This window comes from Pseudophryne corroboree, chromosome 4, assembly GCF_028390025.1.
Source record: "Pseudophryne corroboree isolate aPseCor3 chromosome 4, aPseCor3.hap2, whole genome shotgun sequence".
Taxonomy (NCBI): domain Eukaryota; kingdom Metazoa; phylum Chordata; class Amphibia; order Anura; family Myobatrachidae; genus Pseudophryne; species Pseudophryne corroboree.
Window position 1 is genome coordinate 680,804,618 of NC_086447.1, and position 14,768 is coordinate 680,819,385.

General features: G+C 44.5%; 1 protein-coding gene across 15 annotated transcripts in view; it reads left to right on the forward strand.

Moving 5' to 3' along the window:
- Window positions 1-14,768, forward strand: part of SYNE1 (spectrin repeat containing nuclear envelope protein 1) — a 965,679-nt gene that overhangs the window by 652,720 nt on the left and 298,191 nt on the right. For all 15 annotated transcript variants that reach the window (XM_063917854.1, XM_063917860.1, XM_063917859.1 and 12 more), the window contains 7 exons: window positions 526-791; window positions 2,492-2,657; window positions 6,459-6,614; window positions 8,899-9,051; window positions 9,552-9,734; window positions 11,877-12,014; window positions 14,165-14,350. In XM_063917854.1, coding sequence (XP_063773924.1) covers window positions 526-791; window positions 2,492-2,657; window positions 6,459-6,614; window positions 8,899-9,051; window positions 9,552-9,734; window positions 11,877-12,014; window positions 14,165-14,350 — 1,248 coding nt within the window. The remainder of the gene's footprint in view (window positions 1-525; window positions 792-2,491; window positions 2,658-6,458; window positions 6,615-8,898; window positions 9,052-9,551; window positions 9,735-11,876; window positions 12,015-14,164; window positions 14,351-14,768) is intronic.

Below are 14,768 nucleotides of genomic sequence, written 5' to 3' on the forward strand. Positions count from 1 at the left end.
TGCGGCTGGCTGGGAGTTACTCGTCGCTGCCGCAGCGGCTGCGTGACACGTCACGCAGTCGCCGCGGCCCGCCCCCCCCCCAACGGTCCGGCCATGCCTGCGTTGGCCGGACCGCTTCCCATAAACGGAGGCTTAACGCCGCCGTTCAGCCCCCTCCCACCCAGCGACCGCCTCTGTCTCAGAGGCGATCGCTGGGCACTGACGACTGCCATGCGCCGGCGCACTGCGGCGCCGGCACGTGCGCAGTTCCGACCCGATCGCTGCGCTGTGACAAACTGCAATGAGCGATCGGGACGGAATGACCCCCATGATTTGCCCATCTGCTAACAAATTTGCTGCTATGATCAGGTCTCAATTAGGCCCATAGCCATTATATTTGCCTTTATATCTTTACAGCGTGTGTTACCTAAATGAACTTTTCTGTTCATATTTTATAAAAGGATAGAGAGAAAAGACTAGAAGTGGGAAAGAAGAATAAAAATTACATGTTATTTAAAAAGTAATCAATGTGGTTTGTATTCCCAGATACAGGAATCCACCATAGCAATTGATCAGCTACAAGAACACCTACCAGAAAGCTGCACTGAAAAAGCCTCCAAGGCTGAACTGGCTAAGCTGCTGGAGAGTCACGAGGCTTTCTCTCGAGAGTTAGAGCAGCAGCACTCTGCAGTTAGTCAGCTAAAGCAACATGCAGTCAACGGTGTTCTCCGAGATGTGGAAACTGAATCTGCGGGCCCGGAGGACCTGCCAGTCATTCAAGAAATAAAAGCCATGCTCGACAGATGTTTAAAGTAAGAAATAAATACTCCTCCTGTTTGGTGACTTGATGTCAAAGGTCAAATTAGCACATACAATTGTGTCCTCATACACTATTGCTGCAGTCCTGCCAAACATATCTTTTTGGTATGCCAGGTCTCATGAGACTTGGCTTGCTCGGAGTATCTTTTCTGCTCGTATGTGTGTTTTAATCGCAATGCGATGAGACTAAACTGCTACACAAGAGTGTACTGATTGATTTGATATGCAACACTTTCATTTCTGGATGAAACTAAGAGGGGTATACAATTAGTGCCGTTTTTTTCGACCAGTCGAAAAAACTACACTTTTCGCATGTTTTTATGTCGAATTTACATTCAACCTATTCCATGCCTGTGCCGTTTTTTCAACTTGTCGAAAAATCGAGCACTGGCGAAAACCATGTGCATTGGCAAATTTGCTGTGGATACATGTGTTTTGGCCCATTTATGGCGCAATTTGGCAAAAAAGTGAAACGATATTAGCAAAAATGGATAAAAAAATGGGCAAAAATGCCCGCTATTGAATACACACAGGTCGAATTAGTGCAGATTTTCCGACTGTCTTCGGCACTGGTTGAATATACCAGAGTCTGAATCTGTATACAAAGTGCTGCGATACAGCTGCCGCAGCTTTTTTTTAACACTAAAAGGGGAAGATTTAAGGAGTGATATTCTTGTTATCACTCGTTACTAAATGGTGCTTCAACCAATCGGCTCCTAACTGTCATGTGTTTGAAAAAAGACAGGTAGGAACTGATTGGTTAGAGCACCATTTAATATTAGTAACGAGTGATAACAAGAATATCACTCGTTATTAAATATGCCCCTAAGTTCCTTTGTGCGTCATATACATATTGAAACTCAGTTGCACATACTGTAGATATTTATTTATTATTTACTGTATTAATAGTTTCTTATATAGCACAGCATATTCATTGCGCTTTAAAATTAAAACAACAGTGATAGAACAAAACTGGCCAAAAACAGACATAGAGGTAGGAAGGCCCTGCTCGCAAGCTTACAATCTATAGATATAGATATACAAGTGTTGCATATAACATTTATTAGTGGAGTATCATGAAGTGGTTTTGTCACATTATATTGCAAATAAGATGCACATTTGAGTGCAAAAGATGCAAAACACATGCTACACCACTTGGCGTGGCTCACTCTCCCCAGACGTCTTGTGCTGCACGCCTTATTGAGGCTAGGTGTATAAGGATACATCAGTACAGTCTAGCTCAGCAAGAACTTGTCACATGCATTGCAGCACTTACTTTGTCTAAAGATATAAACATGCTTATGGGCTCTGTAGCTATAACCAACACAAATTGCTTAAAATAACTATTTATTACAGAAATGTTATCAAAAGAAAAAATGTTACTGCTTACTATTTTAAAGTAAAAAAAAAAAATCTGTATATTTTTCTATTATGTTTAGTTGACCAGTTTGTTTCTCCAGAAATGCTCTTTACCAGAAATGCCATCTACTTTAGGCTCTAAGCTGCTCTGCCCAGTTAGAAATAACCCCCAAAATGTAAATAAATTTGCTGACTTGGGGAATTTCTGCCATTTGTAAATGTAGATAATAAAATATTGCTAGCCACTAGTTGGATAATGTAATAGAACAAAAGTATATGATTTATGTTGTTTCTATAACATATGGATATATGTTTTAATATATACCTGTTAAAGCATGCAACAGAAAGTAAAGAAAAGCAAGAAGCTGGTAGAGCAGGAACTGAAGGAGCGAGAGGAAGTAGAGCAGGTGTTAAATGTGGTTAAAGCCTGGATCAGGGAAACCAAGGACAATTTATCAATACCTGCAGCCGAAACAGATGTGCAATTGGAAGAATTACAGGTACAGTATTGGGGAAATGTTGATTTAATTAAGGGCCCTGGGGTTAGAAAAGTTAGTACTGTACTTTTACTTGTACTAGATAGTTTTCATTATAATACATGTTTATTTGTCAGTTGCCACTTCAATTTTGCTTCTAAATGTAGATTTTTTTTCTCTGACATCCAGGCTGGGGGTCATTGGAACCATCGGGGTTACTGATGGGGACCACAGGAGTTGGCACTTAAACTAACCTGAAACTTTAAACATAAGCTTCTCCTCTCTTCAAGATGCTGCTCGGGTGGCGTCTAGGGTCTCTGCTGCAGCCACCTTGGAGGGCCCTTTGGCTTCACGCTTGGTACGCGGATTCATAATCTAAGCGTTCCTTAGAAACGCATCCTTATGGTGGGAGTGTTCTTTTTGGGCCTTAGGTTAATGCTTTTATCCAAGCTACCGGTGAGAATAGCACCTTTGTTTTTGCGACTATCCTAACGCAGCAGGGTCTGCAATTTTGTGCTTTTTGCTCTTTTTTTCAGGCGGGGGGTATCCACTGTAGGCAAGTCTGCCAGAGGCAGGTTTTTTCCCCAGCAGGGGTTCAGCAGCAAAGGGCAGATTTTCTGGTGCCAACAGGTATTTGGGAGCCAAAGCTCCTGAGAAGCATAGCGCCTGACAGGGTATCTCCTCACCCAGTCCAGTCATGGGTAGGTGGTCGCTTGCTCCAGTTCAGAGACTGGTGTTTTCAGACGCCTGTGTGCTGAGCATCATTTCCAGAGATTACATAATCAACCTCAGGGATCCTCCACCACAGTGTTTTTCCACCTTCCTCGGGATGCAGAGGAGAGAGTGGCATTAAACCAGGCTATCAATTACCTACTGTCAGAAGGGGTTATTGCAGTGGGTCCAGTAATGGAATGAAAACTCTAGTTTTATTCCAACCTATTCCTTTTCAGATTATTCTGCATCTTTGTGCCTTAAATGGCAGGCTTTGGATGGATTATTTTTGGATGGAATCTTTCCGGTCAATGATCTGCAGCATTGAGGCCAACTAATTTTAGGCCACCGTCGACATCAGTGGTGCATACCTTCTTGTTCCTATTTTCCCACCTGGTCATCATTCTCTCCTGTGGTAGGGTCGGCTCATTATCAGTTCCAGGCCCTGCCGTTCAGTTTGGCCACAGCCCCATGCATTTTCACAAAAATCATGGCAGTGATGGTGAGTCTGCTGTGGATGGAAGGTATTACAGTAATTCCTTCTCAGTAAGATCTTCTAGTGAAGGCCAACTCGGCTCCCCAGTTGTGGTACACGTGAGCCGCACTGTACTAGTACTTCAGGATCATGGCTGGATTTTAACTGCTGTTCCTGGGAGTGGTCTTCAACACCTGTCTACAGTGAATGTTTCTGCCAGAGTCCAAGGCCCGTGTCCTCCAAGGTTTGGTCAGGAAAGTGCTGGTGCTACCTCGCCCATCAATTTTGCCTTGCATGAAATTGTCTTGCATGAAATTTTTAGGCACAATGGTCTCTACCTTCAAGACCATGCAGTACTCCAGGTTCCACTCACAAGAATGCCAGTGGGACATTCTCCAACATTGATCGTGGTCCCCAGAGTTCCTCTCATCTCAGTTTCCGACTCTGTACCCCAGCAGTCGTCAGTCACTACAGTGGTGGCTAGTTTCTGAGCATTTACTCCAGGGCTGATCCTTGGTCTGCCCGTTTTGGGTCATTGTGACCACGGATGCATATCTCCTGGGTTGAGGCACTGTGACGTTAAATCTTTGCCTACAGGACCTTTGGTCACCATCAGAGACTAATCTTCAAAACAATGTCCTTGGGCTCTGGGCCTTTTTTCCAGCTCTGTTGGTGGATGCCATGATGGTTCCGTGGATGGTACAGGGGATGGTTATCCCCTGATACCGATGTTGCCTTAAGATGGTCATGGATCTACAGGTGTCAGTAAATCCTGGTGGTCCTGGATTGGCCATGCAGGTCCTGTTATGCCAACATTCTAAAACTGTCTGTAGGTCCCAGATGGGGTCTTTCACTGTGGCTGGATCTACTGTTAAAGGGTCGGTTTTTGCACCACGACCTACCTCGGTTGGCTGTAATGACCTGAATTTTGAGGCAGGTCTCTCGAAGGCTAAAGGTTTTTCGCCTTCTGTGTAATATTGTCACAATTACCACAGGGCAGACATTTTTACAGAGATTTGCGCATACAAAGTAAGGAAATCTCTGGATAAATGGCCGCTGTGCAATTTTTCCGGGGATCTGCGCATGTGCAATAGAATCTGTACCCCTTTAGTGCTCAGACTCTATTGCTTTGATGGACGTTGGCTACAGTGGAGGAGGCTCAGACGGAGGAGGATGGACACAGGCCTGTAGTCCCCATCAGTAATCCCCATGGTTCCAGTGTCTGCCAACAGGATTCTGAAGAAAATGATTAAACAGTGAGTATGCAAAAATCCCCTTTTCAGGTGATGACAGAGGTGGCAAATAATATTTCATTTCATTTTTCAGTTCAAATAATGCTGTGTTACATATGAAAACTCCCCTAGACTGATAGGTTCTTGTAACAATTTTTCTTGATATTCTTCCTATTATACAAACTGTGCATGCTTCACACCATGCATTCACGTGTGTGTGTGTGTGTGTGTGTGTGTGTGTGTGTGTGTGTGTGTGTGTGTAGCCAGAGTTTCCTGCTATTATAACTTGTGTGTTGGGGCACCTGGTGCTGATGGGTCTTTTCCACCCAGCATTAGGTAGGTGCAAGTAGACTAATGTTGACAGTTGCAGCTGCGAACAGAAAAGCAGTGGGTAATGCAACTATACACATTAGCCCAAATTAGAATGAGGCCCATTGTAAACATAATTTGCATTTATAATGGCCATTTTAAATTTTGTGGTCAAAACAGCAAAGAATTGCCGCTTACAAAAGCAGCCACTTGGTATATCTAGATCTTCAGTCTGTAGAGTAACTTGGTAGCACCAGTTACTGCGGTTATTAAATTCCCTATGGATTCCAGGGAGGTATGTTTTTTAGCTATATCATACTCTTTAGATATTTCTACTTGCTACTTTTTTAATACATTACATTTGAATGAGTGTTTGCCTTTTGAAAAAAATTACCTATGCTTGAATAATCTATTTACTAGACTATGCATAAAGCCTAAAAAGAGTCCATCCATTTGTAGACTTTCTGTGTGCTGTAATGGTATAATGAAATGCATCACTGAGTAAATCAACGTGGATCTTACTTGCTTATGGCCCTCATTCCGAGTTGATCGCTCGCTGCCGTTTTTAGCAGCGCAGCGATCAAGTGAAAAAGCGGCAATTCTGCGCATGGTACGCAGCATGCATGCGCTAAGTACTTTCACACAAAACGTTGTACTTTTACCCAAGCTCGAGCAACGTTTTTCAGTCGCTCGAGTGATCGTAGTATGATTGACAGGAAGTGGGTGTTTCTGGACAGCAACTCAGCGTTTTCAAGGAGTGTGCTAAAAAACGCAGGCGTGCCAGACAAAAACACAGGAGTGGCTGGAGAAACGGGGGAGTGGCTGGCCAAACGCAGGGCGTGTTTGTGACGTCAAAACCGGAACTAAACAGACTGCATTCATCACAAGATAGGAGTAGGTCTGGAGCTACTCAGAAACGGCATGAAATATTTCACGCGCAGTTCTGCTAATCTTTCGTTCGCACTTCTGCTAAGCTAAGATACACTCCCAGAGGGCGGCGGCCTAGCATGTGCATTGCAAAAGCAGCTAACGAGCGAACAACTCGGAATGAGGGCCTATGAGAGCTACGACATAAAATGTGTTTCTATTCTTCCTAAGGTTCTCCATCAGGAATTAAATTCTCATCGTCACAGAGTGGAAAAGTTGTCTGAAGAGCAGCAGAACAAATATTTGGAGATGTACACTATTTTGCCATCTGAGCTCTCATTACTACTTGCTGAAGTGGCACTAGCACTGGCTAATGTAAATGATGAGGTAAAATATACATTTACAGTGGTGATTATAGAGAAATTTTACACTTTGTAATGCCAGAGTAATGGATTTATATATAAAAGTGCACAGTGGCAGAACAAGCAAGCGGTGGGCCCAGGTGCAACAAAATGCTTTGGGCCCCCCCCCCATCCCATCCAAGTCCACCCCATGGGCAGTGCGCGCCGTAGGCGCGCGCAAAAATACATAGTGGCGTGGCTTCGTGGGGAAGGGGTGTGTCCACAAAATAATACCAATTCATAAAACGGTGCACAGTAGTCTCCATTCTTCAAATTACGCCGCACAGTAGCACCACTACACCAGGTAGAGACCCTTTTACTCCTTACAGCGAACAGATTCCCCTTTTTACACATAACGGCAGACAGCGTGCACTTTTTACACATAACGGCAGACAGCGTGCCCTCGTTACACATAGCGGCAGACAGCATACACTTTTTACACAATGGCAGACAGCGTGCCCTCGTTACACATAGCGGCAGACAGCGTGCCCTCGTTACACATAGCGGCAGACAGCGTGCACTTTTTACACATTACGGCAGACAGCGTCCCCATTTTACACATTACGGCAGACAGCGTCCCCATTTTACACATTACGGCAGACACCATACACTTTTACACATAACGGCAGATAGCGTGCCCTTTTTACACATTACGGCAGGCAGATTCTACCTTTTTACACATAGCGGCAGGCAGATTCCCCATTTTTATACATAGCGGCAGGCAGATTCCCCATTTTTATACATAGCGGCAGGCAGATTCCCCATTTTTATACATAGCGGCAGGCAGATTCCCCATTTTTATACATAGCGGCAGGCAGATTCCCCATTTTTACATTGCGGCAGGCAGATTCCCCATTTTTACACATTGCGGCAGGCAGATTCCCCATTTTTACATTGCGGCAGGCAGATTCCCCATTTTTACACATTGCGGCAGGCAGATTCCCCATTTTTACATTGCGGCAGGCAGATTCCCCATTTTTACATTGCGGCAGGCAGATTCCCCATTTTTACATTGCGGCAGGCAGATCCCCATTTTTACATTGCGGCAGGCAGATTCCCCATTTTTACATTGCGGCAGGCAGATTCCCCATTTTTATACATAGCGGCAGGCAGTCCCCCCTTTTTACACATTGCGGCAGGCAGTCCCAACAAATAAAAAAAGAAAGAGACAGAAAGAAAGAAAGAAAGAAAGAAAGAAAGAAAGAAAGAAGAATTATACTTACCCTCTCTGTTGGCTCAGGCTCCTCGTGCAGCTTCCCGGGCAGTAGAGAAGAAAGAGGAGGGAGGTGAAGGAGGGAGCCGCAGCAGCGCTTTGTTACTGGTGGAGGCGCTGCTGCTGCTGCCCCTCTGCTTCCCTATAGGCTGTTCTCAGAGACAGCCTATAGTGAAGCAGAGGAGCAGCAGCAGCAGCGCCTCCACCAGTAACAAAGCGCTGCTGCGGCTCTCTCCTTCACTGAGAGACTGTCACTGTGACCTGTTTGTATATGAGGGAGGGAGGGACGGACCCTCCTCCCTCCTTCGTGTGCGGATGACGGGCGGGTCACGGGAGCGCTGGTGTGCGGCTGCGGCATGACATACAATGAGTCATTGTGACTCATTCATGTAATGCCGGCCGGCGGCTGTGGGCCCTTGAGTGCGGCGGGACCCCAGTGCAATGCACTGCCTGCCCCGCCAGTAGTTCCGCCCCTGAAAGTGCACATCCTAGTGGATTCACACTACATATAAAGGCTTCTTTTTGATCAATACAAAATGCACTCTGCATTGTGCCCATGGGCCAGATGTATTGCCGCCCGAGTTCAGTGGGTGTGCGGGATGCCTGGACGAACTTGGACATTTTTTTGCCTTGTAAGTGATTGCCCCTTTAAAAAAACATCCAAGTTTGGTCGGCATCCTGCACAGCTGCTGAACTCGGATGGCAATACATCCGGCCCCATATGTTCTCCAAGCACATTTAAAGGTACACCCCCAACTGACAAGTTCTTTTAAGACGTCCCATTAAAATTATTTGCTGCGTACATGTGTGGGTGTCCAACTTATTTTCACTTCAGGACAGGCACACTTGCTTCATTAATGCAACTCCTTCTTTTCCACCACTATTTTTAAATAATCCCATCTTGTAAAATTGAATCTACTACGAAATGGGATTCACACAGCATTTGGTAAGAAACAGTCTGTCCCATTGTACAGAGCCAGAGTATGTGCCGCCGAAACTCCCCTCCAGAATACTTATTGAGCACAAGTCTAATGGCATATTCTCTTCATAATTAAAGATACAAGTGAAACAGAAAGACGCACAACAGAATCAGATACTGTACTTGGAGCTACATCAGCAAATTACTGAAACTGAAGAAGAGCTGAATGCAATTTTAAGAAAACTAAAGGAGAAAGCATGTGATGTGTCTCAAGTTAGGAAAGATCACAAGGTATGTAAGAGCAATTCTATTGGATATGTCTGAAAATAAGATCCAGTGTCACATGGGGCTCTGGAGGAGACCTGCCCATATTTGACTTGTGCAAACCGTCCACACTCACATGTTATATTAGTGGACTATTATATAAAGTAATGCAAAGGTGACACCCTATGACGACCCAGCATTTGTGTCCTCCTGCAGGACGGTCAGCACTATACATAATACTCTTTTCTCAAGCTGTGTCAAGAAATCAGTGTCCATTCAAAAATGCAAAAATATATAGGAGCTGCATTCAATGATGGTGCACTTCTCAGTGTACTGATTGGTACACTGCAATGGTACAGCTTCATCACCTTTCATGCCATAGCTCAGCCAATGGTACAGCATCAGTGGCCCACAAGACAATTATCATTGTGATGTTCACATCCACTCTTGGGTCGTCCTCTTATACTAATTATATGAACACAATTTGAGGTTTATTTTTATTTATTCTATCTCTTTTGACAATACAGATTCTGTGTGAGGGGCTAGATAAGTGCAACATCAGGTTGGTGGAACTGGATGCTGCAGTGCAGGATTTTGCTGAACAAAGTCCTACCCTGGCAAAGCAACTTGCCGACAAAATAGGCAAACTTACAGAACTACAGCAGCAAGCCAGTAAGCAGGCTGAACACAGAGCCGGCAAAGTGAAGCAGGTATAGAAATTATGTTAATGAAATTCACAGATTTGTGATGTGTTTTTTTTTTTTTACTAATTTAACTATATTACTGATTCCTAGTGTATTTAAAGACAATGTTAATATTAATTATGCTCACATTAGGCCTGATTCTGAGTCATACGTCACCACGACCACTCTAGCGTCTTTTGCCGTACTGGCATCTGCTAAGGGGCGGTAACATCGAGGAGAGGACCCATGTGCAGTCTCCATGCGGGCCCCCTACTCTCTGGCAGCGCAGTAGACTCTAGCTTTCTGTCTTCAGGAACATGGGGGCAGATGTATTAACCTGGAGAAGGCATAAGGAAGTGATAAACCAGTGATATGTGCAAGGTGATAAAGGCAGCAGTCAATCAGATTCTATCTGTTAATTTACGTATTGGAGCTGTTTGGCTGGTGCCTTTATCACCTTGCACATATCACTGGTTTATCACTTCCTTATGCCTTCTCCAGGTTAATACATCTGCCCCATGGTTCCTACTCTATAATCTCTACTACGCATGAACAAATCTCTGGGAAATGGCCACTGCACCATTTTTGTGCTTATTTATGTCTGCAGCGCTGGCCAATGTGGGACTCCAAAGATGTTAGTATAATTATATTGGTGCAGGGTGTGTGGTGGGAGCTGGCCTGAACCCAGAAGCTTGCGTGCACCGCACACTATGCACTCATTATAGATATGCCATTAATATATTAATGCTGGTATCAGCCTTTCCTCTGGCATACAAGCATGCATCTGAATATGCAAGGACTGAGACGCCCACTTTCAGCATGTATAGATGCTGTAATACCACTTTGTACGCCACCACCGAAACTTGCACCAGCCCTATGATAGGCATACCTCTCAACATTTGAAAACTTTGTCCTGGGACTTTGAGCGCACCTGTAGTGCACATGCTCAGAAGGGATCATGACCTCGGGTGGGTGGGGCCATGCCCCCTGGTGCATAACATTTTGGGGGCATGACTGCGTGTCCTGCCTTGTTTCTCGTCATGCAAGGAGTTTGTCCAGAGCTTCAGGTGCTGCTGGATAGCCCCCAGCCTCTTTCTGCACTGAATGGATGATGCACCCATTCCATTATCAGCCGCTCTACTATGCAGAGCAGTGGTGACAAAGAGGCCCCCCAGCCTCCACCTCCTCCTGTGGGACACTAGGGTCTGCAGGCGGGACAGTCGGATACTGGATGAAAACCAGGACTGTCCCGCTAAATTCGAGATGGTTGGCAGGTATGTGATAGGTTCAGATTTTCCTTCTAAATATGGCTACCAGTGTGGGTGATCTGTGTACATAACCACATCAGCGTCACATCCGTACTCCCATACCACGCCCATAAGACGGAACAATTTTGTGCATGTGATTATATCCACCTCCCAGTCACCGCCCAGGAATGCCCAGCACATTTCCAGTCTATTTCTGATACTGTACATTTCATTAGCTGCTGCGCTCTGTGCGTACACTCTGTGGGACACATGCGCAATATGAGTTTTTAGGATTTTTTAGGGAGGCAAGCGCAGTAGCAATAAAACACTCATCTCCATGAACATAGGCGTTGAGTGTGACTCAGAATCTGGCCCCTTGTGTATTAGTGACTGATGTACTCTAAACCAAAGGGAAGAGGGTAATGGGGGATAGACCCGAGCGCAGGTGTAGAAAATCCACAAGATTGCATGTGGTGTAATGGATATACTCATGATGCTGGATATACTGTATATGGTTAGTCATACAATGATTAGTCCATAGAGTGCTCCCATGAGAGTATAACGTACTCTAGCAAATGCAAATAACTTATTCCTATGATTAATAGAGAAACAAAGTCATAATAAACCCTATGTATATCTTTCAGTAATCTGTCAGTTTATTCTGTATGTAGAGCGTTTTTGGTACATTGTAGTTGGAATTGGCAGAAATGATGAATACATGTGTTTACATGCAGCAGACATGCAGTCATCATACCACCTCTCTGTGACAAACAGTGTTAACAGACCTAAGTACATAGACATACAGTATATGCATAGTAAAACGAGAGGATAGATGTCATTTTTCTTTGTGTAATGCTAAATGCTTCCTCTTAGTCCATATGCTTTCTTCATTGTTGTTCCCTTCATATACCCTATTCCATAGGCTGTGGTTCAGCTGGAGGAATACAATGAAATGTTAGAAATTATTTTGCGGTGGATAGAAAAAGCAAAAATGTTAGTACGCAGTCACATCAGCTGGAATTCAGCAAGCCAGCTTCGCGATCAGGCAATGGCTCACCAGGTACGTCACAGTACAGTCATATGTTACCTCTCCTCTATCCTGGGTGTCTGTGCACACCAGCGCCCTTATGTACATACATTCGCTGCATGATTCTGATTTTTGAAAGAAAAGTTAGATGCTGAGTCCGAGACCAGCAATATCAGCAGATAAACAACTTGCCAGTAACGTATGGATGAGTAAAAGTAAGTTTTCCCTCTCTACCTATCAGTGGGCCTAATTCAGATCTGATCGCAGCAGCAAATGAGTTAGCTAATGGGCAAAACCATGGGGGTCATTCTGAGTTGATAGCTAGCTGAAATTGTTCGCTGCGCTGCGATTAAGTGAAAAACCGGCACTTCTGCGTATGCGGCACAGTGCGCACGCGCAACATACTTTCACAACAGCCGATGTATTTTCACACAAGGTCTAGCAAAGCTTTTCAGTCGCAATGGCCGCCGCAGAGTGATTGACATGAAGTGGGCGTTCCTGGGTGTCAACTGACCGTTTTCAGGGAGTGCTCGAAAAAATGCAGGCATGCCAGGAAAAATGCAGGCGTCGCTGGGCGAACGCAGGGCATGTTTGTGACGTCAAATCCGTAACTGAATGGTCTGAAGTGATCGCAAGCGCTGAGTAGGTCTGAAGCTACTCAGAAACTGCACAATATTTTTTTGTAGCCGTTCTGCAATGCATTTGTTCTTACTTCTGCTAAGCTAAGATACACTCCCAGAGGGCGGCGGCTTAGCGTTTGCACGGCTGCTAAAAACTGCTAGCGAGCGATCAACTCGGAATGACCCCCCATGTGCATTGCAGGGGGAGCAGATATAACATGTCTGCACGTTATATCTGCCCCCCCTGCAGTGCACATGGGGGGTCATTCCGATCCGTTTGCACGCAGCGGTTCTTCGCTGCGGTGCGAACGGGTTGGAACTGCGGCTGCGTGGCGACCGCATTGCGCATGCGCATCGTTGCCCAGCCGGGAAATGACACCAGGACCGACAAAATCGATCGCAGGCGCAATCGCAAGAAGATTGACAGCGGGAAGGAGGATCGGGGCGTCTACTCACCGTTTACCGGGCATGGTAAGGCGAACGCAGGCGTGTCCAGGCGTTTGGAGGGTGGATGTCTGACGTCACAGCAGGGACCTTCATCACTGGATCTGTCGCACTGGGTAAGTAGCTGCAGGGCTGGTCTTGTTTTACTGAAAACATTTTTAGCATAGCAGGGCTGCACAAGCGATCGCAGCCCTGCTATGCTAAAATACACTCCCCCATAGGCGACGTCAAGTTGATCGCACGAGCACCAAAAAGTTGCTACTTTCAATCAAGTCGGAATGACCCCCATGGTTTTACCCATTTGCTGCTGCGATCAGATCTGAATTAGGCTCAATGTGCTGTGCCTGTTTCTGACACGCAATGGAGCCTCTTATGTTTGCTTCTGTTATTGATTGACTGTGGGAGTTTACATGTTATATGATCAGCACAGACAATGGCACTGAGGCAAGTGGACAGGACACATAGCTAATCTGCAGCCTGCTCAGCAGCCCAGGCAATGCTTTTCTACAAATTCAGCATGAATTCCTCTAAAATGCACTCTTAGCCTACAATATAATGACATAATTTAAATAACATTCACAAAGATAATCAGACAAATATAGCTACCCCTCTATGTATATATAGTCTTCCTTAACCACATAAATGGACTATAAACAAGAAAAATAAACACAAAAGGCTGCTACAATAGTTAAAATATAGGGAACTGTGTATACATTCTTTATCTTGCATCCATTGGGAGGGATTTTAGTTAATCTATTACATAACCTACTAAAGGTGTTACACATGCTTGACTTGCTTGTAGCCATTTATATTATTTTGGGAAATGCATTGTCATGTTAACAATATCCATCTGGTCCTCACATTAAATGTGTTTCAAGGAGCATTTCAGTAGAGATGTTCACATTATCTTACACTCAAATCACCCACGGCATGAGGGATTAAATCAGTTTTTTCAGTTGAGAATTGTTTTTTTTTTTTTTACGTAGATCCACATTTCTAGATATCTGTTCTTTTAGTGTTATAAATGCTATTTACTAAGTTCTGTAGCAAAAACATGTCAGTGCCTTATCAAGCATATGAAAGTTACAATTCAAATGGTTAACTGTGTTTTGACTACAGGCTCTGCTGGAAGAGTCAAGAGACATCCATAGTGATCTGGAAGCAATGAATGAAAAGATAGAGTATTTGTCGAGTGTGTATCAGTCGGAAGCACTGTGTCAGCAAGTGTCAGAACTCGGACATCAGACTGAGGAACTTCAGCAAACAATAAAGCAACGTTTGCAGACGCTCCAGGATGCAGCAAAGGTAAAATCAGGAATTTGTATCTTGTACATTATCTATCATTCATTAAGGATAAAATCACCACCCTAGTCTACTCAGAAATGTTATATCTGGAACCTGCTTTATTAAAGTGTCTACATACTTATTCACAGGGTTTGTTTGGTTAAGGGCATCTAAGTGATGTCATATAAATAAATGAAATATGTTCCGCTTGTGTAACCAAAATGAAAAACAAGATTTTCATACCTACATAAATCCTTTTCTCTGACTTGATCTGGTGACTCTGGACTGTAATGGGTGCACATGGGCCCGTGTCCAGATGGGCCCACACCACACTCCCTGAAACATGTCCCACAGTGGCAATGCTGCAAAAATCACTGGGAAAATGTTACTACAGCTATTTTCCCAAAGATTCCTGCATGCACAGAAGAAAAATCCCTGG